The following is a 27,071-nucleotide window of genomic DNA, read 5'->3' as shown; positions in this document are numbered from 1 at the left end:
TATCTGTCAAATAAATAAATAAAATCTTTAAAAAAAATAAGAAAGAAAGAAAGAAAGAAAGAAAAAGTATAAGAAGCTATGAATGCAGGTTCATCTTTAAGGAGAAAACTTGGGGAGGGGGAAAGATAGGGTGCCAGGCAGGCTTCCACATACTGCCCGATTTTCCTTTGTTTTTACTGCATTTTGTTCCCCTACCAGGAATTCATATGAAGTGTTGTAATAAGCCCTTAGAAAATGCTGGCTATTTTTCTCCATCTTATTAATTAAGAAGCATAAGCTTTAAAAATGACACTTCCTTAGGTGGCTATGAATAAGTCACACACACATTAAGATAGATCAAGGGGAAGGAGAGGAATCACTGCAGTCACTGCTGCTCTCCAAAGTAACACATGGGAAAGCTGAGAAGGTTGAGAAAGACTATAGGACCAATTTACAGATGCATGGTTAGCATTGAGCAAAGTTAGACACAAGACAATGGCTATCACACACAGGATCGCCATTTGCTTCTGTGACTGTACTGTTCCAACACTCAGGTCCTCCCCGTGACACTGAAAGAATGGATGGGACCACCAAGAGAAAGACTAGGTTTGAAGCATAGTTATTTTTTTGGTGTCAGTGCTTATTAAACTATTTTGCTCTACTAGTGAAACTTTTACAGTTTGTTTCAGCGTGTCAATGAAGGGCACTCTCAGAAAAGGTGATTGGTTTCCTTTCCATCTTCTACAACCTAGAGGCCTGACCCCAGGACTAAATTGCTATTTGTTGGCAGTCTTGGAACTTAACTGACACATCCAGTGTTTTTTCTAGATGAGAGATTTCTAATTCCAAACAATTAACTTAGTAACAGATACTTGGAACACATTTCTGTAACCAAGTGGGGGATTGTGTGGAGTTTCTTTAAACATCTTTCTAAGTGGATAGAAATTTGGGTAGTATTTATATGACTCTAAATTAGAGTCCAAATGGCTACATGTTGCTTTGCTTAAAAAAAGTCTGTTTCCTCATTTTGGAAAGGGAAAAACTATAATCATTCTTAAAAAGAAATTCTAAAAATTTCTTCTTGTGTGGGCTTTGGAATGAATAGATAACTAGATATAGTTCTCTAGAGGACTCCAAAAACGTTAAAGCAGAAGGCCTTAATTAATTGAGTTGACTATATGCCCTGACTTCTGCATTTGCCTCATGTGTTAAGGTTTTATTTCTTTGTTTTTGTTTGCTTGTTTTTAAGTCACAGAATTGTGCAGTTTTCAGAGCCTTACATCCCTTTCTTGACTGAACTCACTGTAAACAGATAAAGTTCCTGCTCTGTATCACTGCTTTTGCTAACTGAGAAGTCTCTTTATATGCTTATTTAAATCTCCGGTGTGCATATGTGTTTACAGCATACTTTGGTTTATAAATATTGACTTCCTTTTGGAAATATTAGTTCCTTACCACTAGAACAAATTGATTTCATCTATCTCACTCCTCATCTTTAAGCATATTACTTATCCAACTTTCAGCTTTTCTGATATAAAGTAAAAATGTCTCACTACAATAAGATTAATAAACAAAGTCAAAATTCTGCTTATGAAAAAATATTTTAGAAATCCAGTCTCTTTGATTAGTAATCAGCCTTAGTACCAGAAAACTTCAAAGTGTTCTCTAAACATTGAATTTTCATCAGTGATGCTGCAAGCCTTACTTCTCATCTTTCATGTTTACCCATGCAATAAAAAGAAGAATGACAACCTCTCAAAGCAACACTGTGCTTGGCCCAGTAATCTTGCCATTAGCTATCATGCATATACAACGAGATAATTGCTTCATTACATTATACTTTAATAAATACAATAATTAACATTTTTTACCAAAAAAAAAGCAAATATGCAAACCATTTAGAAATGAAATCCAGAGCCCAAGGGATTTCTAGAAGAAAATGAAAAAGAGTTAGACAGCGTCAAATATAGAAATCTTCAAAGGGAAAGAGATCATTTAAAGTTTACCTACTGAAATAGGTTCTTGCATATTTTATTGTTTTTGTCATCTTGCTTGTTATAATCCAGCCAGTGAATGTTCAAAGAACATAAAATCCTACAAATAAATAAAGTGTATATGAGTACATTTACAGAAAGGCAACAATTAAGACCTGGAGTCTCACATGTAAGCTTTGATTATATAATGCAATTATGTTTCCCAGAGGTGTTGCAGCAACATGCGATTTAGCAGTAGGAGGAAAATAAAACAGTTTTAAGCTCAATGATACTTTCTAGTTTTCAGAATACAAGCTACTTGGAAGTCTTATCTGAATCAGCAGGGTATCATCAGCCAAAATCTTGGGGGATCAAGACAGTGCAGGCTTTGCAGGGCATTGTGTCAGTGCAGGACGTTGCAACAGACACTGACTCTTGAGCAAGTATTACATACATCATCAAGGACTATGTGGTTAGTAACTAGGTAGTCATCTCAGAAGTACTGAAAACTGTAACAGGAGGATTTTGAGAAGGGGTAGTTAGAGCTATGGGTTGTGGAATGGTAGCATCAAATGAGAGGAGACCAAACATTAGGTTAGTACTTGTGAATCTTGCTGCTTGGATCAGTGAATATTCTCCCATCAGCACTTTTCCAAAGGTCTCTCTGTCAGCACAAGGTAACAAAATGGGGACAGCATTTAAAAATTAAAAATATAATTCTTCCTATCGAATTATATGTAGAAGTAAGTAATTTATCTTGGAAATACATGAAAGAAATTGTTTTAAAAGCTATATTGCACCCCACCCCGCAAAAAAAGAGGAAAAAAGAAATGTCTGGGAACATTCAGTATTCTCAGTAAATCTACTTCTCTCTGAGACAATGGAGTTAAAAATTTATTTTTTTGATGACTGGGCTGTTATCTGAATAAGAGCTTCTCCAATTTATAGTGCATAGCAAATTGTTAATAATACATTTTTACTGTCAGCCTGTTAGATAATATAAGTGGGTAGGGCAGATTAAATATGATCTGTTTTTTAAATATAAACATTAAGTGCATAGCTTAATCAGAAAGGCCAAATTAAGGTGTTGGAAAAAGAGCCATGTGTGTGTGTGTTGTGTCTGTGTGTGTGTCTGTGTTTGTCGGTGTGCATGCATGTTTGGAGGGATTGGTGTTGCAGTGCTGAATGATCAAAAATGGGAAAGGTGAGCAGGAAATGGAAAATTAAAAGCCCTGTCACCCGGATATAGAGGAGAATAGGAATGGAAGAAGTATTAGGTCACAGGCAAGACTGACTGGAACTGGTTAGATTTATAGATGCAAATGGGAATTGAGGGTAAGTGACTACTTAGTAAGTATAAAAACCTAGCACTACACATATACGAATTTTACCTTCTACCAATGATAGGGAACCAAAATAAGTTTAATTCCTGGAAAAATATATATTCTGTATTAAACTCTAAGTATCTATCAGCAATGTCACTAGGGAATTACTTTTAGTTAATCTATTTCCCAAGTGTCTTTAGAAAAAGCTGAGTAGATAGAGCCATTTTTTCCTCCACAACAGCACACATTAACATAACCTTAAGATTTAGGATCCTAAAATGCTGAAGAACAACAAAATATGAGAGAAAGAATGTAGGTTTTTTTTAAAATTCCATGACTTTTTGCAGAGCATTGACAATGATATACAATGAGGGAGATATTAGAGGAATAATGATGAACAGGAGATGGCCAAGCATTTGGCACAGGTATCACTTGAATTCTGTTCTCCTGTCACTAATCTCCACACCAAGAAGAAAATATTTTTAATGGAGTTTTAAGTTAGAAAAAAAGGGACAAAGACATGATATCTCTGTAATAATGGAAGCTGATATATATTAACTCACCCCATTGAATCCATGTATCCATGTTTATATTGGAAGGGCAAGACAGCTGTTCTTTTCACATTCTGAATGTCACTTAATTCATTGTTAAACAATGAAATGGTCCTGAACTTTACTCAGGATAAATAATGTGCTATTTACATATTTTTCAGTGAAAGTGAAAATGAGTGAAAAATATCAATTGGAATTGAAAGAGAAGGGTAACTAAGGTTTTGAAGAAACGGTGAATAGGATGTAGCAGGGCACTAGTTCTTGACGGAGAGGGTGTATGAGGGCCAGTGGAGAAGGGCCAGTGGAGAAGGGCTGCCTATTAGAAATGCCTGAATTCTGACTTCTGAAGACTTGGTCCCAAATTAGCCTTCTATGCATAATCCTCCTTGGGGGTAAAAGTGATGCTGTGTAAAATGAGATTGGCTCCATACTGATTAACAAGAAAAGGGAAATAAATCACTCATACTCTTTAAGACCATACTTACAAAGAGAAAACAAGCACCTATCATCGCTGCTTTGACTGTTACATCTAGATCTGCAGGAACATGAATTCCGAAGTTGTCAGCATTGGTGAAGACATCATTGACAAAACCTGACCAGTATTTTGAAATCTTCCCAATTGTAAGCTTTTCATTAATGGTCTTCACCTTTGAAAAGAAAATAAGAGATCTTAAATCTAAGAGTGAAACAAATGGTTTTAAGTATGTTTGTTTCAAGAGAGAGATGAATTATTTTATTTATCATCAGTGACAATTCCATGTCATTCATTCCTTTATAGAAGCCTAAGTTTGTAGACTTAACTTTATAGTTCACTCTTCAGGAATATTGCTTTTCTGACAGTTGTCTAATTCATCCTAATTCCTTTTTTTTTCTTTTTGTATGCAGATTGAGAATATAATAGCTATAAATAATCAAAGCCAGGCTACCACAAGATGGCAGCAGGTACATAGACTCAATTACATGGTCTAACCTTGAAGGTAATTCCATTACCTGAGGTCCAGATTTCAAACCTGAATTCTTCAATTATAAAAAAAAAAAAAAAATATTTTTGATAAAGATTTTAGATAAGATTTTTAGAAGAAACTTCTAGGTATAATTTGTAAACTTTTTTAAAAAAAATATTTTGTTTATTTAGTTAACAGAGAGAGAGAGATCACAAGTAGGCAGAGAGGCAGGGAGGAAGCAGGCTCCCTGCTGAGCAGAGAGCCAGACGCGGGGCTCGATTCCAGGACCCTGAGATCATGACCTGAGCTGAAGGCAGAGGCCTTAACCCACTGAGCCACCCAGGCACCCCTAATTTGTAAACTTTTAAATTTTTCTTGCTAAGATCTTATAACTACTAACATACTTAAATATTATCAGCCATTGCTTAATCTCATTTTTATATTATACTAAATATTTACCAGGTCATTCCTTTATTACTAACTCCAAGTCCTATTTTTCACTAAAAAAGAAAAATCCTCTGGGCAAATATATCACACAGGAAATGCAGTTTGACATAAAAAATCTATAGTCCTTCTCAACTAAAAGGCATCTACAATTAAACTTTATCAACTATTTTGCTTGCTCTGATTCTCGTGCAAAGGCTGAAAGTGATTCAGTATAACCTTTCACTTTCAGTATGGTGAGAGAAGATAGAAAATAGAGAAAGTTACTTAGGACATTCATTACTACATTTACTAAAACTTTTTAAAATTTTTTAAAAAACATTTTATTTATTTATGAGCGAGAGAGGATGAGAGTGAGGGATAACACAAGCATTGGGAGGGGCAGAGGGAGAAAGAGAAGCAGATTCTCCACTGAGCAGGCAGCCTGACCTGGGCTCAGGCTCAATGTGGGGCTTGATCCCAGGACACTGGGATCAGGACCTGAGCAGAAAGCAGATGCTTAACTGACTGAGCCACCCATGCGTCCCAATACTAAAATTTTCAAGTCATAATCATAGGGCATATTTTTATCCTTTAGTTTTTTTTTGTTTTTGTTTGTTTGTTTGTTTGTTTTTTAATTTGAGAGAGAGAGAGAGAGAGCACGGGGAGGGAAAGAGAAAGGGACAAGGAGACTGCCCACTGAATGAGGAGGTTATCCTTAGTCTTAGGAAAGTCATGCTAAGTCCTTTTAGAGTGGAGTGGAGTTAGAACAGCTCACTTTGCAGAATTTACATCATATTCTGGGTGAACAGTGTTCCCTGAAGTCCCTCAAACTGAACGAACATCCTAGGTGGGATATACATGAATATGTAAAGAGAGAAGGAATGAATAGCAAATATACCCTTTAAATTCAATCTGTTTTGCCTAAAATGTATTTCTAGGAAAAGCAGTTAAGATAGCTCATATTCTTACAACCAAATTTGAAACTTCCTATTTTTTTTTAACATTGCGTTTACACAAATACGTTTATGTAAGCGTAGATTATTTTACAAAATGAAGCTAGCAGGTCTTCTGGCCATAGCTTCTAAATTAGTGATATTTTAATGGAATGTGATTTTTAGATGAGATCTGAACTGGGATATGTAACTACCAGAGCTACAGGAAAGAAGATATAATTTATGGTGATTCTAAACTATATGTATTTGCTTTGTACCATGGGTGCTGTAATACCACACACATCAAAAAGTTTTAGCATGTTTTTTAAAAAAAATTCTTAATATCTCTCAAATTATGAGTTATTATTGGCATGTAGAATATGGACTTATTACATTATTTCACAAGTATATTGTCTTCTAAATTTATTTCAGAGATATTTCAGGATTTGAATATCTTAAAATTGAATTATGTGGCAAAAAATCAGGACCTAATTGAAAACATCCTTCATTCTGTCATCCATACCTCAAAATCCACATCGCCAAAACAGCCACATGGTGCACAAGGACCAACAATCTTCAAAATATCTTCTTTGTTTGCATTTTGGATTGTGAATTTAGGCAGAAAGGGGTCCCACTTCTGTGCAACATAACCAACTATAGTACCAGGAGGGGCTTGGATTTCTAACTGTAAGAAGAGATAATAATAAAATAAGATTTTTCTAGGGTTATTGTATTTTAATTTTAAAATGTCAATTTACTTCTAAAACAGTAACTTTTATACAATTATTTTTGTATTCTACAAACTATTCTGAATATCTGCTATAAGGAAACACAGCAGTGGATTTTTTTTCCATTATTTTATAGAAACAAAGAAATGCACTCTCTAGATATGCTTGGCATTATTCACTGAAGGTCCATGTCTTTAATCTTTCTTCCTTGAAGAGAACCTATCCCAGAATTGTCTTCTGACCCTGGACACTGGCTTCTTTGCCATTTTTGTTCTGAGTGTGGCAGTTGGTCAGGCACTGAAGCTGTTTCCCATGAGGTATTTCCAATCTACTCCCTCTCCTGTGTTGCCACAACACACATCTATTTTTATCCCTCACTTACCAATTATTAGCTATTCATGATTGTTTTCCCTTCAGGCTGTCAACTTCAAGCTTCTCTGTGTTCAATTAAAAACAAATGCTTCTTGTGAAGGTACCGTTTTACATACCAGTTTGATTTCTGTTTCACTTCTTCCAAAGCGTTACAGACTAACAATTGCATTTTCAGGCTTTACTTTAGTATTTTACCCCATTACCTTCATTTCCTTAATTTCTTTATTTTTCATCATATTGTACTTCAACATATTTATGTAGTCAAATCAAATCCATTGTGAAATAAACTAGAGGTGGGTAAAAATAATGAAAATTGTTTGCTTTTAAATCAAACCAACTCTTATAATCTGTTTACCTTTTGTCTTTTTTTAATTTATTAAGTTCATAGTCTTATGTGTATGCATTTGGTGTTCTTGGATCACCAGAGGTGGTTTCAATGAGCGTGCTTAGAATTATGTAGATCTGACTGGTTAAATCACTAAGTTGTACAGCTGATGGTAATGTAAAATTGTGTGTCAATTATACTTAAATTTAAAAAAAAAACATTGAAAAGAAAGAATTATATAGATTTGTTCTGGGGTCATTTTTAAAACAACTGGTTTGATTTTGACCACATTTTTAAAAATGATTAATGGGTATCAAGGTACACCTTTTCATTTATGTGACATTGGACTACTATAAAATAAAACATCAATTATCAGAAACTTTCAAACAGATATATTATACTGACCATACCATCTTAGAGCATATTAAATCTTAAATATCCTCAGTAGGAGGATGAAGATTTGGACTCCATGTATGACTACCTTCTCCATTTTATCACTTAACCAGGCAACTGCCTATAAATAGTTGGAGAATTAGTTTCAATATGTATTGCAAGAAACTTCCTCAGTTCACCCCCATTCATATTAATATTTATTTCTCATCATGCCAAGTAGAGTACTTAAACATAGGTCTTCAATAGAAAAACTGTTTTTTTTCCTTTTTTTTTTAGAAACTGGGCTTTGAATAAGGACAGTGGATCAAGCCCCATTCATAATATTTCATGGATGTGTAAGTTACTTCCAATGTCTAAGCCCCAGTTTTCTCAGTTGCTAAATGTGGAGAGTAAAACGTATTCTTTCTAGCTGATACAGATGTTATGGTATCAAAGAGAATAAGGTAAGTGAATGTTCCATATTGACTTAACTGCATTATGTCAATGAAAGTTATTATTGTAGATCTATTAGATAATGATGAAAATCTATTATATATTAAAATAATTAAATGATTCCCTTCAGAACAATAACATAGTCTTTGTTCCCGTTCGAAGTTTGTCATAAATGGCTGAATGGGATAGGAGATTCTGTATGAAAAGTAATACCTAACCAAGAGAACACTTTGGAAGGGTTTGGTATTACTCAGCCCTTTCTGAACTTTGCTACAGTCAGAGAATGCAAAGGGTAGATTTGCTTAATGGTGGATCTCATAGATGTTAAAATTATGTGCCTAATAGACAGATTCAAGAGGATGTGTTCTATTTATGTGACACATTAGCTGTCTTTTCCCATTCACCAGAAGCCACTAGAGTTTTTGGTTGGAAACAAAACAAAACAAAACAAGACAAAAACAAGCTAGTGAATCACCAAATCCTTCAGCTATTCTGCTCTTAAAGGAGCAACCTACTAAATCAAACAGTCCCAAGGTGAATTGCCTCATGGCCCCAGATGGATGTCATTTATTAAATATTTGTTAATCTTTTCAAACGTAGAAAAATAAAAGTACACATCCAGCCCATGACTAACCTCTTGCAGGTAGCAAGGGCACCAGCAGCTGTTACACCTCAGAGGCCTGTGTACTGTAATCACCTCCCGACCTGAGTTATCCGTGATCTTTAGACTGCAAGATCGCAGCGTGGAACAGAAGGTACGATTAAAGCAGATGCTTTCCTCCACTGCAAAGTAAATTCTTTGTCCCAGGCTGTTTTTAATCTCATATTTGTTGGAAGTCTCAGTGCCAAGTATCACTAAGGGAGGAAAAAATAATTCATCAAAACAATGCTATTGCCTAGTATCATATCTTTAAATAAGTAAAGAAAAGAAAACGGAGTCACTGACTAATTATTAACTGTATGGTATCTTCTCCATGCAAATCTATTTCCATGCTCTAAAATTTGAGGGCTTAGCTATGGAAATCAAAGTACTGAGAACAAAGCTTTGCAATGATTAAATTTTGATTCCAGATATATGACCTACTTGGAACACATAGTGCCGCTTTTCAACTGAAGAAGCAAGTCTGAAAAGAATTGAATCCTAAAATGATCCTTCTATCATTGCTGTGGAATTTACTGGGACAACTCACAGCATAGTAATGGTTTTGTTTTAGGATCTATTTGGCTGTATATCTACAGCTATGTGCCATCCTGCCATCTGCTTATTACAATTTTGACATATTTTAGATATGTATAGAATATTAAGAATAAAAAATACTCAAGCAATCTGTATTCAGTTAGTCATCATTGTAAATCTGTGTATTGTTAAATAACAAGCCATTTGATGAATCACTGATTCAGTGATAAAACATTGGATTTTGTTCGATGGGTTTCTGTTATTTATTTTTGGTTTTGTTTCAAGTTTTTATTTAAATTCTAGTTAGTTAACATGCAGTGTAATATTAGTTCCAGGAGTAGAATGGGTTTTTGTTATTTAGTTTCAAGCTTGATTTCCATTTCTGAAATTACTAAAAAAATAAATTATTTACAAGCATGGAAATGACCAAACATCTTTTATTATTTTAAAATAAAAATAATGTTAGATCCCTGATAACAATATTACTAAAGACTTGGAGAGTTTTATGCTTTTATGTTTATCTGTATCAGACTAACAATTTGCTTTCCAGTATTTATTTTAAAAAGTAGACCTACTGAACTTTTTAATTTAATTTTATCAACATTTAACTTAATTGTTTATGGTGTATTTAAATGTAACAAAATTTCTGAAGCCTAAAATATTTTTAACAGTTTTAATAAGTATAGAATATAACATACTTACTTCCAAGAAGCTCCACCTGCTGGTGTATAATTATCAGGTCTAACTGTAAAGAATGACATAAAGGAAATAAAAAGCATTACATCACACTTTGAAAAGCTTTGGAGATATTACTATCAACCTATTTACCACATGAAATTCTGTAATTTTCATATTCTTTACTAGGAAGTGGTTGAAAACAGCTCACATTTTATAATGAAAACGGTATCTTTTGTATTCAAGTAAAAATAAAAAAATTACAAGAGTTTTGAAAATTCCAAGGCAGAATTGCCCAGAATAAGAATAAGAACTGTGGTTAACTCTGTGTTCTTTCTGTGATAAAGGGATAAAAGAGTAACTGTTAGAAATAATACTTGAAGATTTTTAAGCAGTCTCTAAATAATTATGCCTAAAAGTGTTTTAAACTCATTTTTTTAAACTCATTTTTTAAAGCAATGGTCTGAATGTCTGTCTCCCCTCTCCATCCTGCCTAAATCCTCTTTCACTCTCAACTCATTCCTCACAGAAATAAAATGTCTTTGTTAAAGCTGAGAGAGATCCTTCTATAAATTGTTCTCACTCATACCTTCCTCTGGATGAGAAAAAAAAAACAACCACAAGAAATCCTATTGATGCCTACAAAATATCCATTTAAGCAGAATAAGTTTTGCCACTAACAGCTGACATAATAAAATCTGCTTTATGTAATTAAAAATGAAGTTAGCTTACAGAGATAAAGTAACCATAGATAGTTAAGAAATAACTATATTTAAAAGTATACAATGCAAATATTTAAAGGAAATACTAAAATATGTTCTTGGAATGAATTTTATTTTTCGCTAAGGTAAATTCATGAACCATGAAGACCATTGTCTTCTCCAACACTTCATGTTCTATTTTGCCTCTGAATTTTACTTTATTCTCCCTTAACATTAATAAATTCCCTGGTAACCATTTAACTGAAATGTCATTAGTAATATTTGGTATTGATTGGGCATCATAAACCCAGAAAATCTGAAGTTACATTACTTCCTATATTCTCCTTGAATATCCTGAGGTGTAGGTAAAACTAATGCCTCATCCTCTATTTAAATCTTATTATTCCTAAGTGAGCTCATGTAGCCCTTTTTTTTAAGGTTCACAAAAAATATTTTCCATAAATAATTTATGATTTAAGAGGTTCTAAAACCTATTTTAACAATAATGACAATTTTTGAATATTAGAATCAATATTTTGTAGTGTATTATTATTAGTTCTGTTCTCTTTTGAGGCAAATGGAGAGTTGAGAGAAGAGAAAAGTTCAAAAAGGATATCCACGATTATTTAGCAGTGGGTCCGTTAGAGGTAACTTAGGTATGGAGAAGAACTATGGGGGCAAGACTGAAGTTTGAATCCAAGAACTTTAATGTTAGTGGCATCGATCAAGTTTTAGTCTTGAAATTTAGAGACTATCAATTGAGATCCACTGCACATTGGGAAGGAAAGTCGTACCCCTCTGCTTTTTAATAATAGTAGCTGTTTATTTAGTGGCTACCGGGAGGTAGTCACTGTGGTAGATATTTTGACATAGTGTTTGATTTAATCCTCATAAAAACTCAGAGAGGTAGACATCATTACATTTTATCCATGAAGAAACAATCCCAGAGGGAGTAAGTAGTTGGCCCAGGATCGTAGAGCTTGTAAAATTGTTGGGCAGGGATTTAGACACAGATCTTACTACTTGCCACCCATTTTGATGTGCTTTCTACTCTGTTGTTGTATTGGCATCACTAAACTCATCTTAGGAACTGGGATAAGCAATTCTTAAGTGATACTGTGGAACTTCTGAGTACCTTTTCTTCCTAGTTTGTCTACCCTTATACATGCCCCAATCTCTGTGATAATATTTGATTTGATCTATCTCTGTGAGCAAAGCCCCTGGATTTGAGGGTCTTGTTTTGTTCTTGTAGTTTCCTTCAAGTAGTCCTGGGCTCTTCTAAACTATGGTCCAAATGAGTCCTTTCCCTCCTTGGCTATTAAATAATGGGCTAGGAATTGTTGGCAACTTTAGACAGATTGGATCATATATTCAAGTATCAGGGCAAGTAAAGCACTGAAGTATGAAAACCATAGAGTGAAAATCTAATGAAAGCTTTGGATATATAGCTTAAGAATAAATTCTCATATATGATTTATCAGGTTTATAGGTAGCAGTGATTCCATTAAATATATGTACTTCAAAATAAATTGGATCTACACATGTGTCTTTGTAGAATTTAACTCACTACTTCTACCTCCAGGTAGGTGACTAAATTCTAATAATTATCATTTGACACTAATAGGATAAAATGATATTGACTTATGAATATGTTAATCCAGAGAGAAATCTCTAGTTTATTCTTAGGTTTAGCTCTATATGAATGGTGTAAATATACACACACATACATAGATATACATTCATATATATACATGTACATATATCATGTGTATATATGTATTTATGTTTATTTACATACCTGAAGTTTTATTGTCAAATTGTTAATGGAAACAAGATTTTCATTAGTCATAGGATGGACTTGATTAAAGGAAAATAAATGAGTTTTTACATTTTAACTTTGATTTTTTTAATTTAGAAGGATTTTTTCATATATTTTGTATGTTTTCCTGTTTATTGAAGGATGTACTATTTTCAAATATTCATTATCTATATATATATATATCTTACAGACTTGTGGTATAAAACATTTAAAATGCTCATTTATCCTGTTATAAGTACACTGCTTTAAAGTAAGCAAGTGTTCTTTTAGGATAAGGTGAATAAATTACCCTTCCCTTTGAAATAAACTATTCACCAATTTGTGGCCTATTTTTATTTCCTGAAAAAGATTACCAAAGGTATATGTCTGGAAAATTGACTTCATTTTAGAACTGAAGCCAGTGGGTTCATATCTCTATTTATGGAACGTAAAAAAAGAAATGTATTCATGTCAAGCATCTGGCTCCGGGTGTGTCATCATTCATGGATGGAAGAAGAATATGTGATGACCATATGTGATCATCAAACCTCAGCCCTCTGGCACTGGTATATCACTTTTATACTTGGCAAAACCTTGTCTGACAACATTCCCAAACAGCTTGCAGCAGTTAATCAACTCTAGTCAGCTATTACAGCTGATCCTTTCTGCAGATGGAAGATGGTAGGTTAGCTTTTCCAGCTCTTTTACATATCTCCCTGAGCTCTCCAGTCTCTGAAGTACATTTGTCTGCCAGTGGGTTTCTGGAGAAGGCATCTGCAATTATAAACATTTTCCCAGGAACATATGCTGCTTGCAGCTTAAACCCTATCAGGCATAGCAGAAATCTCTTGTACCTTAAGGGAATTAACACAGAGATTTGATTTTGATAAAGGAGATAGACTTTATAGTTTGAAAGAATGCCAAAGAAACTGAAAATAGCAGCAGATGTGCTGACATCTCAATATTAGCGTATTTCTAATCTTTTGCAGGATAAAATACAAAAGCAACATATATATATATATGTGTGTATATATATGGCTCTTTATGTGCCACATAATTCAGATGATGGTATTTCTTGATTGATTTATTATAAGGATTGAATCACTGCTCACCCTCCAATGACTATATATAATACTAATATAATCTTTTAAGCAAATCAGCCTGGAGATGAAACAGTATCAAAGACAACGATGTTAACTTGGTAATTTGCTTTCCCTTGCCTTTATAGCTACCTTTTGAGATTCAGTTGAAGACGCTGAGTTCTCAGATCATTACTGATGTCTCTCCTGTGTACTTAGATCCTTAACAACCTTTCTCTCCTCTACGCACCCGCACACATTATGATGGTGTGTTTATCTGGCTTTAGTACATAGCCTTGCCCTTTTTGTCAACATTTTTTGCAAGCCGATTAGGTTGCAGAATGTTTAGGTGAGAGAGCCTAGGTTTTATGCTTTTTATATGTCTTGATGATAGCAAGTACTCAATAAATATTCTTTAATTAAATAGCTGTAGGTGACTAGATGTGTCAGACAATTCCTTGAGGATACATTTGCTTATACCTTGAGCAATGAGCAAAAGGAGGATAAATGTGCTAAACAGCTCCATCAAAAATGTTTAGTGTCATCACTCTGCCAAATAAATAAGGATAATAGAAGTAGGAATAAAAAAGAATACATTTGTTTCTAAATAATAGAGATAATTTTTTTCATAATTTCATAATTTATACTGCTTTTCTCATTTTGGTAAGTGATTCGTTGAAGTTCTTCAACTGTGGTTGAAAAGCAAGAAACCAAGTCTGTATTCATTTTAAGGGGTAAGCGTGTGTAGAAATAAAGAGATAAAAACACCTGGCTTAAATATTCTAGACCAGGAGGGAGACTGCCTGGTGGAGGGAGAGCTGGCTGCCACACTTGGTTCCCTGGGTTGGGAAGTGAGACCTGAAAATTGTGGTCAGGGTCTGGAGCTCCAGGAAGAAAACCAGGCAAACCTCTACTTCTTTGGTTCTGCGCATCTGCAAAAGAATGAAAATCTCAGCCCATATTTAAATTTAGGCCATTTCATTGAGGTTTTTCTCATAGTATTTGTTACTTCTGAATTCAGAGGGTCAATAATCTCCTGAGTTTTCCCTACTTACGGTTGCCTTCACTTAACCCCTAAGCCAGAGAAAAAAGGAATGCGGAAGACAGCTGATAGAAGTTGTATGAAAATATTGGCAAAATAAATTCAGGCAAAATAAATGATTCCACAAAAATATATTTTTAAAAGCAAGTTAAACTGTTCAAAGAGCTGAAAAATTATAAACTTCAAAAGGAAAATAAATGGTAAAAAGAACTAGATATTCTCTACTCATAAAAAGATAAACATAGATAACAGTTTTGAACCATAATGACCAGTTTCAAGGCATATTCTCCCTTCTTCAGATACTATGAGGGTACCTTGTAATTGCTGAGAATATTTTGTCTCTTTTTATCAATCCTACTGTTGTGTCTAGGTTTAATTCAGTGGTCCTTACTCTTTAGGCTCTACCACAACCACCTGGAAGTCTTGTTAAAAGACAGATTCCTGGGCCCCACTCCAGAGTTTCTGATTCAGGAGTTGGCAGGAGTGAGGCTTCAGAATTTGCATGTCTCTTAAGTTCCCAGATGAGCTAATGCTGCTTCTCTGACCGTATTCTTTGAGAACTAATGGGTTAATTCTACATACTAGGAGAACATTCAAACTAATTTATGAGCTTAAGGACAGTATAATATCTAAGGAAACTTTGATTTCCCAGTATTTTGTATAAAAACATCCAAACTCTTTTGACAGTGTGAATCCCTTCGTAGCTTACTTAATATTACAAACAAGAAAATATTTACAGAATTCTAAAATGTTTGGTTTTGATTTTTAAATCACCTGTTTTCTATATTATTTCCAGGTAAAAATGTTCTAATTCTACTTATCTGCTAGATTAAAATATAGATATTTGCTATTTATCCTGCATTAGTCCGGAAACTGTAGAATTATGCATAAGATGTAATAATGTGTAGAAAAATCTTCTTTTTTTAAAAAAAATCATAAATTACTGCCTTTCTACTATCACTTTTCTTTTTTCTTTTTGCATGATTGCCTTTTAGATTTCTCCCTCATTAGATACTATTTTTTTCAAAGACTATCAGAGTTTTTATTCCTCATCTTTATTAATCCATAAATTATTGGAGTTCTCACAGTTGCATTCATTTAGTTTGATAATACTATGCTGTCTTAGATTGAGTGTAGGTATGGGTCAAGATCTGTGATAGATATTTTCAAATATTAGAGGGACCATTATGAAAACAATTCACACTATTCTAAAGACATATGAATGGGAAGGACAAGAAAAAGGGTCTACTATAAGGAGAAGTTTATAACAGCTGCACAGAGATTTGAGTAAGTACTCTCATTGTACTTATACTAAAGATAGAGTGACATCTATATAATTCACAGTAGATTAGAATGGTTTATCTCTCCCGAATTCATGTTAGTTGTGTGTATGTGGGGGTGTATTTTCCAGAATTTTTAAATCTCTAAAAAATAAATTTGAAGAAAGGGCTGAGTTTCCTTTGGTGATAGTAAATCCCCCACTATTAAGAGAATTCAAGCAGAGCTTCAATGAGTTCTTGGAGAGGGATAAAATAACAAAAAAGCCAGAACAAACTGGTGGAAGGAACATGGGCATCCAAGTAATGGTCCTTTGGACATTGACATAAACCATTTGTAGTAATAATCAACTCATTAAGTTTGTGTATACATGTAGTGTTAATGAGAAACAATTGCCAGGTGATTCATTTATTTATTTAACCTTCAGGTTGCAGGAGTGGATGAAGACAGGTGTTTAAGTTTTTATTGATCTGTGACATTTAGAATTTGGACATGCTTTAGTGTTAGGACCATAGGGAAAAAAAAAAAACTTATCATTTGGCCTCATTAAAATAGAGCTCCATATAGGGGCGCTTGGGTGGCTCAGTTGGTTAAGCTGCTGTCTCTTCACTTCTGTATGTGCTATGATCTCAGGGTTTGGGATCAAACCCCACATTGGGGCTCTGTGCTCAGGAGGGAGTTTGCTTCAGGACTCTCCCTCCCTCTGCCTTCCCACCCTTGTTCTCTCTCTCTAAAATAAATAAGTAAATCTATAACTAGATAACTAGTTATAAATAACTAGATAAATAACATAGAGTTCCACACCAATATTAGCAGTTTGCTTCTCCACAGGACCCATCCTGAACTTCTCAGATCTGGGCAGACAAAAAGCATAGGGGCTCAAGTACTCCTCCTCTTGGAGAAGTGGAGAAGTGCCCTGAACGGAACCTCCATCAACAAACTGGGGAGGAAGACTGTGTAACACCATGTCTAATTTGGGAGAGGACCCAAACGGCAAGGTTAACTGGAAATAGTAACATGGAACAAACAATTCTTTCTTTAGCTTAGTTCCAAGAGCACTGTTGTCATTGACTTTCAGAGAAAAATAGAGGTCAATTTATGATCTAGAGAGAACCAGTTCCTAATGATAAAATTTAAGATAGAAGTTCATCCTGGCTGTGAAGGTGTATGACTGTTGACCAAAAAGGGGACTTTATGGGATGCCAGAAATGTTCTATATTGTAATTTTATTGGTGGTTACACAAGCACATCCTTGTTTTAAAAAAATCATGAACTTAAGTTTGATGCTCTTTATGCAGTGGACTGTATGCATGTTATCCTTCAAATAAAAAAAGCACATACAGGGATCGATGTCGAATAATAGCTGGCAGAAGATCATTGGATATTCTCTCATCAATTGTGTTAGAAAGATTAGCAAATTACTTCAGTTCTATCTTGTAAGCTATATCTGCTGTGACAAAATGCAGATTATTGAGTGTCTTACAAGTGACTCTACATTCTGGATGCAGGTCTTTGGGTCCTTAGACCTCAAAGCAGGTCAAGAAGCAATGATGCCCTGGGGGCCCAGGGTAGATCATGTCAAAAGTCTGACTGGAGTCTCGGCCGGAAACTCTTGTCACCATGGTGACATCACTTGCTTCCTTTTCTGAGATTTCAGCTCATATTGAAACAGCTTTTAAAGATGGCTTCTGTTCAGTTTAGATCATCCTGGAAACTCCTGTCTCTCTCAAACTTAAAATTTGGGACCAACGTGTTCTTCAATTGTGTTTATTTATACTAAATCAAGGGACTTCAGACCACACAAGTGTTTCTTCACTTCTAATGGCTTCCAGTATTCAGACTGCTCTGGTTTAGTGGTGCTGATTCAACTGCCCACAAAATGTGTGAAATATCCAATGACTCTGAATTCTCTGGGAAATAATAATTGCCACTATCATTCATGAGCCAGAAGACTTTCATGATGTTATGAATAAGGTCCTGCAACATATTTGAAGAAAACTGTCTACCAAAATGTTTTAGGTAAATAATTGATGATAGTCTGATTAGCCCTCTCAAACCAGATTTCTGATTCAAAAGGGAGCTTTGTTTTCATTTCCTTTAAGTAGAATAGAGTCTCTAACAGATGTTTTGCCCACTTCATGTGTTAAATAATTTGAGTATGTTGCAGGAGTATTAGTTTTCCACCTGAAGTTTTGCCTCTAAGTTTAGTGGTGAGTTTTTATCATTACTGAACATCACTGTTTTTTTTTTTTGGTAGATTAATCATATTTTGATCTTACTATGCTTTCCAGTCACAAGTTTCTTCAAAGACTCAGACCACCAGTTAAAGAAGGAACGCCTTTGAATTTCTATCTGGCTTTGAATTTCTATCTACTCTTTTAAAAATGTATAACTAGCTTATAAATATTTCACATACTCTGCAACTCTTTACCTTACAGGCTACGGTTGTTGCTATAACTCTTATAAAGTGAAGAAGTGTTTTGGATTAAGTGTTGGTGTCAGTCTTAAATGAAAGAATAAGGCTTATCAAGATTTTTGTTGTTGTTGTTCATTTTCAAATATAAAAACGAGGCACGTGTATTAAAATTCATGATTTTTTTGTTTCATGTCTATAGTTTACAATTTGTTTCAGCTTTCTCCGTGATACTCAGGGACTGGTGTACATTAAATGTTGAAGGAAAATGAAAAGATTACCTCCTTTGTTCCATATTAAATAGCATCCCAAAGTGTGTTTTGATAAAGGAAACAAATAAGCATATGTACTTCTTTGAAAGCTTCATTAATTTAGTGGTGGATTTTTTTTGGTGGACTCTATTATCCTATTTGCAATTAGGTTAAAAGGTTTCTGCCAATTATACTAATCATAATTCCTCATGCTAAAACTTTTTATTACAGGCTAGAGTTTAATGGTTTGTTTTGATAATGGAGTGAAACACATTATAATCTCATTTTTATAAATTTCACAAGTGTTTTTAGTGAGATTGAAACTTATTGCCATCAAAAACAACCCTATCTCTTGTCTTTTGAGAAGTTATTTAAAGTAAGACAGAACTAATGATATTTATGCAGTTTTAGAAATTTGAGGCAAAAATTCCCAGCTTCCTGTCCAACAAAGTCCCCAATTAATCTACTTACTTAGATTAGTTATTTTCTGTTTGCTTTTTTATATATTATTTACTGTCAAAGAATTTTGGGAGATTTTTTTCATAATTTTGTAATATTTACTTCTAGTCCATTAAATTATTAGAATTTACCAACAACACATATTGAATTCTTTGTAAGTGGCTATATCACAACAAGTGGTGAATTTAAAAATACCAAACTGTACTTTAACACTTTTTAACTTATGTGTGAAAAGTTTTCTTCAAATCCTTTTAAACTTGGAATACCAACCTGTCCTTGTGTTTGGTATTAAATACTGCCCTTCTAAATTCTGCTATGCAGCTTTTCTTATTAATTCACTAGATTTATATTCATGATAACTAAAACATTGTTTTTATCTTAACTTTTACCTTCAATCAGATAGTGTTTCTTTTTTAATTTAATGGAACATTTTCCTTGAAGTTAAAAATTCCAGTCTTCAAAATTGATAAATGACAGATTTCCAAGTGTCGACCTCACTGATTGTAAAATCCCTACAACTGAGTACTTTCAGTCATAAATAAGGAAAAATTTATTAGCTAACTATATTTACTCTTACCTTTAGAGGCCATGAAGATGTTTGAGTCACTTCTTCAAAGGCAGCTGGGTTAAAAGAAAAGGCTTTTCTTGTTGCAGCAAGGAGAAAAAACACAGCATGCATAAAAACTTCAGAAGGTGTCTGTGTACTTCATGTCAGCTTACAAATAACAGAGGAAGTGAGTGCCTTACTGTATCCAGAGTGATGTATTTTACCACTTCGGACAACAGAGGGAGACGAAGCTATCAGCAAAGGTAAACGCAAATCATCATACTCTCAGGGTTTGAAGGAACAATATGAATATAATAAAAAGAGGAAAGGAAAATATGCAAAACTCATTTTAAGAGTCTTGTATTCATGTAGATATTGTTTTTTTTTAATATTTCTTTGAATGAATATATATATGCCTTTGCTTTCACTATTATATAAAAAATACTCTATTTTTCTAGTTTCTAGAAATCTCCTGGGCTAGAGTCTATGATACATTATTCCATCCTCTGTAAGTTTCTGACTGTTATAAACACAAAATTTTATATTTTGAAAATTAACTTTAATATTATTTCTCTCTCAGGATTTCTTCACATTCCCTCCCCCAAAAGCAAAGAAGCAAGAAGAGAATTATTCCTTATGATTTGTATAATAAGTAAATCTATGATTTCATTTCTAATTGAATTTGTTAAGTCAGAGGAATCTGAAAATACAAACCTTCAATAACCTCACAAAGTTAATGGAAACATACAGGTGATATTTAACTACATTGTATACTGGGGGAGAAAAGAAAGCATTATCACCTTGACTCGACAGCTCATCTTCCTCAATGCAGGTGACCAGGTAGCCATGGAGATTTTGCTTCCAAGACAATTGCCCTGGATGGCATGATTTGCAAAGGTTGAACTTTCAAGATATGCTACATTATAAGTAACACTGTCTACTTCTAAAAATAGCTAAGTGACCTGATAAGCCATGGAGCATGATGAAAAATTGTAGTCAGCCTCACAGCTTGTTGATAGCCAAAAGTTTATGTTCTTATTGGCAAAGAGATATTTCTTTTTATTGTTGTGACTGTTTTGAAGTATTTGGGGTTGAAGAATTGCCATTACCTGACTTGTCATTTTGCAGAAAAGGTGAATAAATATAATTATTTGTTAAAGATTTATTTATTTATTTGAGAGAGAGAGAGAGAGTGTACACTGTCAAGCAGACTCCCAGCTGAGAGGGGCTAGGTCTCAAGACCCAGGGATCATGACCTGAGACAAAATCAAGAGTTGGAGGCTTAATTAACTGAGCCACCCAAGTGCCCCAATATGATTAGTATTTTCATTAAATTATATGTTTCCTAGATTTCTTACTATTTTTTATGGGCATTTGAAGAAATATTATTCCAAAGAAACTAAGTTGTTTTAACACTATCAAACTTGATGTTTTAATTTATGGCCATAATGGACAAATTAAATTTGATTTTCCACAGAGCACCAATTTTGGAATGAGAATCTGAGTGAATTAAATATGTATTTTGGCCTGTACAGTCCAACCATCCATGTATGTGGATATGGCCATATGACTGACTCCTGGAATCTTTCAGTATTTAACCTGCAAGGGAGAACATCCAGGTCACTTAACCTGGTGTAGTGTAGGGACTGCCCATTTCTTTCTTCACTCTTTCTCTCTCTGTCCTCCCCAAAACAGCACAGACACTGTTTTTTCTTTCCAAAGACCCAGCAGATACCAATCTGAGGTTTCCCCCACCTTCCATTCCTTTATGTTTCCCAGCCTTTCTCAAATAGAGGCTCACAAATCGTCCTGATGGACCTCTGGAACATTCGAGTGTCCTACTGTTCAGTGCTTCTGTAGCCAGGTGGTGTTGCTCCAACTGGCTTCGGCTTCTCTCCTGCGGTCTTTGCTGTTGTCATTTCAATTCCAGCTGCATGGCGCCCTCAATCCCCCTCCCCATCTCCTGGCACCTGTTGCCTCCGCAGAAGCACACAGAACCCTCACATCCACCTCTCTGCTCTGTGTGCTCTGAAGCCCTGGACTGTTTCAAGCAGCATTAAAACCAGTTTCCCTTTGCTATCAGGCTGCAGCTTTCTGGTTTGCTGGTTTGATGCCACGAAATACAGCCAATACAAGGTGGGCGTGTCCAAAAGACATAACCCGGGGCTTGAAGACCACACAGTGGCATTCGTACAAAAAAGGAGACTTAAAAATGAGTATCAGAAAACGTAAGTCAATGGGCCTGCCCCTTCTTAGGACACAATCCTCTCCTGAGCCTTTGTTCTGCAGCTCTGCTGCTTGAACATTCTCCTTTTCTCAGGATGTTCTGCCCCACCTGTCCTTGTCCCTTCTAAAAGAAGGGCCTCTATACCCACCCCCAACTTCAGCTCCAGCCAAAAGGAAATGGAAAAATATAAAATTATCCCCTACCCATGGCCTTTCTGCAGGACATATCAGAGATCTTCCCAAAGATCTGTTTATTCAATATTACATCCTTTTAAGTTTCCCCATTATTTATTTAATAGTTAGATACTTGACTCAAATTCTCATGTCTGAAGAGACTCACCAAAATACTGTCTCAGTAGAAAGGGAGAGACTACACATTAATTAAATCTATCTAGTGGGAGATAAGCTCCCCGTTATGACAAAAACAGGATTATGCTTCAGACAGCATCTGCTGGGGAAAGGATGAGGAATGGAGTAGCATATAAGCCTATAGGTCTGGGGCAGGACCAAGGACCAAGTACTGAGAATAATTAGCTTTAGGAATATTTCATGGTTATTTTTGTTTTACTATGAAATTATGTATTCCTAAAAATTAAATACATACACATATAAACATATATATATGTATGTACCTACATAATCAAATATATATATATATATACATACATATGGAATGAGAGGGAATCATTTTTTTATTAATTTATATAAATATTACTGAAATTAATTCCGAAACATATTTTATTCATTTGAAATTATGTTTTCTAAAATTCATTATAATACATGAAGTTACATTTGCTTTTAACCACTCCCTTTTAGCATTTGGTTAAAAGCAAATGTAACTTCATTATTATAATGAATTTTAGAAAACATAATTTCAAGTGAATAAAATATGTTTTGGAATTAATTTCAGTAATATTTATATAAATTCATGTATTATATCATATATCATGTATTATAATTAATGTTATTTCTTTTTATGGATACTATGGATATACATTTTATTACATTTTATATTATTACATTTTTGGCCACTGTCCTTTTAATGGGAATTTTGATTATTTCCATGATATAAGACAATGGTTTTTATGCACATGTATGGCAGTCTTTTTAAAAATTTTTTTAATTTTTTATTTTTTATAAACATACATTTTTATCCCCACAGGTCTGTGAATCACCAGGTTTACACACTTCACAGCACTCACCAAAGCACATACCCTCCCCAATGTCCATAATCCCACCTCCTTCTCCTAACCCCCCTCCCCCCAGCAACCCTCAGTTTGTTTTGTGAGATTAAGAGTCACTTATGGTTTGTCTCCCTCCCAATTCCATCTTGTTTCATTGATTCTTCTTCTACCCACTTAAGCATGGGGGCTTATATGGCAGTCTTTTGAAGGTATATATCAAGAAATGAAAATGCTGGCTTATGGAGTATGAAGATTCTAATTTTTACTAAGAATCATTACAGAATTTACCAAGTACTAAGCAAATACTAAGAAATTACTAAGTATCACTAAAGATCGTTGGAGAATTGACCTCCAGTGAGCTTGTACCAATTTACCTTCCCAACAGTAATTGGTAAGTGCTCCCATTTCCACATAGTCCTTCTAACATTGGTGTGGGTAGTAGAGGGGGGAATTAACTAGGGACTCCAAAATACTGATATATAAGAAGTCAACATCTAGAAGTCTGAACTACATTTTAACTAAGTAATGTGAACACTTTTGTTGCATGTATTTGTATTTTCAGCTATTCCCATCATACCATACCATGTAAGAATAATTAATAACAAATTTTACGAATAACTGGCTAGAACAATAACATTATTAATGTAAACTTGGGGAATGTTCTTTTCTAGGTATGTGTACCTCTTACTTCTGTAGCCATTTATCCATACTTTGTGAATTTTCTATCAAAGTGCATTTCTTTACAAACTTATTCAAATCTGTCCTTTTGAGGCAATGCTTTATTCATTCATCCAATAAACATGTATTAACTTCTTACTATGTGCATAGCATTATAGAGTATACTCAGCTGTAATGATATGGCCTCCACTGGGGGATTGTGTATGCCAGTGGAGTATCACAATATAGGATTGCAATATTCTTTTTATTTTTTAAAACTAAGAGTAAGTTACAACCTCTTGAAAATAAAATGGTGTAACTTATCCTCTCTGAAAAGTGAAACTAACTGGAATCAATAATGCATCATTCAAAAGAGCAATTCCTTGTTTCATACACATCTAATTTTCCTTTCCTCTGTTCCTTTAAAAAGGGAAAATAATACCAGTAAGATATTTTTTCTTAAATAATGAAAGGATAGTAAACTGGATCATGCCTCTTAGCTGTTAATAAAAGGTGGATTTCTGGGTGCCTGAGTGGCTCAGTGAGTTAAGCTGCTGCCTTCGGCTCAGGTCATGATCTCGGGGTCCTGGGATCGAGCCCCGCATTGGGCTCTCAGCTCGGCAGGGAGCCTGCTTCCCTCTCTCTCTCTCCCTCTGCCTGCCTCTCTGCCTACTTGTGATCTATCTCTGTCAAATAAATAAATACATCTTTAAAAATAAATAAATAAATAGTGCATTTCTTACCCCTGCTCATTCTTCATATTTAAAAAGATATTGATCCAGAGGATTAGAAGAAAAGGAAAAGGATCCTGGATACAGAGAAGAATCTGTGAAACTAAGATAAAGCTGGTTCTGGAGCAGATCTAGAGGGGTCCGCGTTCACCAAGATGACATGGAAAAGACTCCTCATTTAGAGTCCTGTGCACAGACTCCTTGGGACAGATGGCCCCCCATAATCAGTAGATGGTAAAGCCCAAGGCAGAAGCAAAAGTTTAATTTGTGTATAGAAGTTCTTCCTAAATTTTCAGCCTTATTTATTTTCTTCAGTTGGAACTAAGTTAAGCAGAATGGAGTTCTTTGAAGTATCCTGCGTTTTTTGTGCTTTGTCTTCAGGCATTTGCCTGATCTCTTATACATAATGCAAACTTTTAATAGTCCATAATGGTTTTTTCCTTTAAAGAGTCTTAAAGTAGGGGGAATTCTGACAGCTTCTTTCATTCCAGGGTATATTACTAGGAAAAGAGATTAAATTACAAGCAGAAAACTTGTACAAATATATGGCATATCAACAACTACTTATTTAGATGTCCTTCAAGAGGTATGTTTATGCGTGTATCTGAGAGAGAGAGAGGAAATTGAAGAGACAGAGCCAGAGAGAGACAGAAAGAGGGAGAGAGGGAGAGAGAGCGAGGGAAATTGAAGCTACAAAGTAGATGGAGGAGAATTAAAATGTTAAAAATCTTCAGAGACCTCAGTGTTCCCCACCAACAGCTACTTCGTCGTTTTGAAAATCTCTTGACTTCTACCATTATTTTACATATACTTACCTTGTACCTTGCTCCTTGTGGTCACTTTGTCCTCCCAACATCTGCCTGCATGTCAGCCATCACCAAAATCCTGCACCAAAGCCTTCGGTCGCTGCAGCTGACAGCCCAGCAGTGCTCTGCATACAGCTGCCTCCCCTGACAGCAGCCATAACATGCACCGCAAGTGCGGCTGCAGTTCAGCGTCAGCTAGAGCACAGACGCTGGGTTCTGCAGCACATCTTCTCCTTCGCATTCCCAGCTGTGAAAATAAGCTCCAGCAAGCCTGGATCCCCCCCCCAAGAGCACTGTTCCCAAGAAACTGTGATAATGATTACAACAAATATCCATGAACCATATAGGCAAAGTCCATTAATTTATGCTCCATAGTACGTGCTTAGTGTTTCCTCTGCTGCTCTGCATAGACTAAATCATCCAGAGAATGTTCCTGCATTTAAATGCATGCTTTGCGAAGTGGTGGCTGAAAGTGGGATGCGTTCCATTGGACATGGAGAATTTTGCTTGGCTGAATGGGGGTGGAGAAGGAAGGCCTGTTTTTGTTAACTCGCATCCTTTCTTTTTGTTGGTGGTGCCTCATGCAGGGCCTGACCTGTTGTGGGCATTCGTGGAATGTTAACTGCAGGAATGATGGAATCCAAGTCACCAAGAGCCTTGTCTCTTGTTTGGACCATCTTCTTTCTGTTATTTTGCCTACAGACAAATGTAGGAACTGTGAAGAGTGGATGAGAATTATGATCATGCTCCTGACTTCAAGTTGTGATTTGAATAAGATTTATACAAGTAAGCTATGGTGTTTGGGGCATGTCTAGAAATAACTCTGTGTTTGCCTAAGTGAAGTATATTTATGCTTTGCGTGATTTTGTTTTTTTCTTTTGAACTCTCCTTAGTCATGTTTTTCTCAGGTCACTAAGTAGATTCTACTGCAACAGAAATATATTTTGTCAATATAAATGTATTTTGAGCCACATATGTAATTTAAACTTTTCTAGAAGCTACATCAAAATTCACAAGCAGGGGAAGTTAATTTAAATAATATATTTTATTTAACCAGCTATTTCAAACATAAAATTTCAACATGTGGCATTCTCCAATTTCCAAGGGCTCAGTATCCACATGTGGCTAGTAATTACTGTATTGGACATGAGACTCCTAGTGTATTTTTCCAGCAAAAGATTTGGCTGGTGGCAGCTGAAAGGTTGTTTATCAATCTTATTTGTTTATTTAAATACATATAAGCTTTAAGATAATTTTGAACTTCAGTTTTTTAATTTATATATTTTAAAATAAAAGTAGCACATTGATATGGAAAACAAATTCAGGTTACACTGGAAATTATAAAATAAAGGTTATCTTCTTTCCCACACCAGTTTGTTCTCCCCAGATAATTAGTGTGAACTCTTGTGTCCATATTTTCGGGTCAAAAAAATATGCTTATAATATGAGAATATCTTTATCTATCCCTATGAAATCTTATACAAACAGACCTGTACTGTGCTCAGCTTCAATAGTAAACAGAGAAAAATAGAATGTGATATCATTATATACTGCTTAGAATGGCAAAAATTAGAAGAACTGACACTACCAAGTGATGCCAGACACGGAGCAATGTTAACTCTTTTATGAGTATGTGTTTTGCTACCATACGTTGGAAACAGTTTGAC

At 34.8% G+C, this 27,071-nt stretch overlaps 1 protein-coding gene across 1 annotated transcript; it reads right to left on the bottom strand.

The window, feature by feature from the left end:
• Positions 1–2,034: 2,034 nt before the first annotated feature.
• On the bottom strand, positions 2,035–25,515 carry PLSCR5 (phospholipid scramblase family member 5). The gene is made up of 8 exons (XM_059391780.1): positions 25,414–25,515; positions 19,831–19,897; positions 14,579–14,742; positions 10,260–10,302; positions 9,015–9,235; positions 6,654–6,815; positions 4,314–4,475; positions 2,035–2,073 (listed from the first exon to the last, which is right to left on the bottom strand). Exons 2-8 carry the CDS (start codon positions 19,841–19,843, stop codon positions 2,035–2,037), a joined length of 804 nt encoding a protein of 267 aa, XP_059247763.1. The 5' UTR covers positions 19,844–19,897; positions 25,414–25,515.
• Positions 25,516–27,071: the final 1,556 nt, after the last annotated feature.

This window comes from Mustela nigripes, chromosome 2 (genome assembly GCF_022355385.1).
Source record: "Mustela nigripes isolate SB6536 chromosome 2, MUSNIG.SB6536, whole genome shotgun sequence".
NCBI classification, from domain to species: Eukaryota; Metazoa; Chordata; class Mammalia; order Carnivora; family Mustelidae; genus Mustela; species Mustela nigripes.
This window is presented reverse-complemented; position numbering and strand designations above follow the sequence as displayed.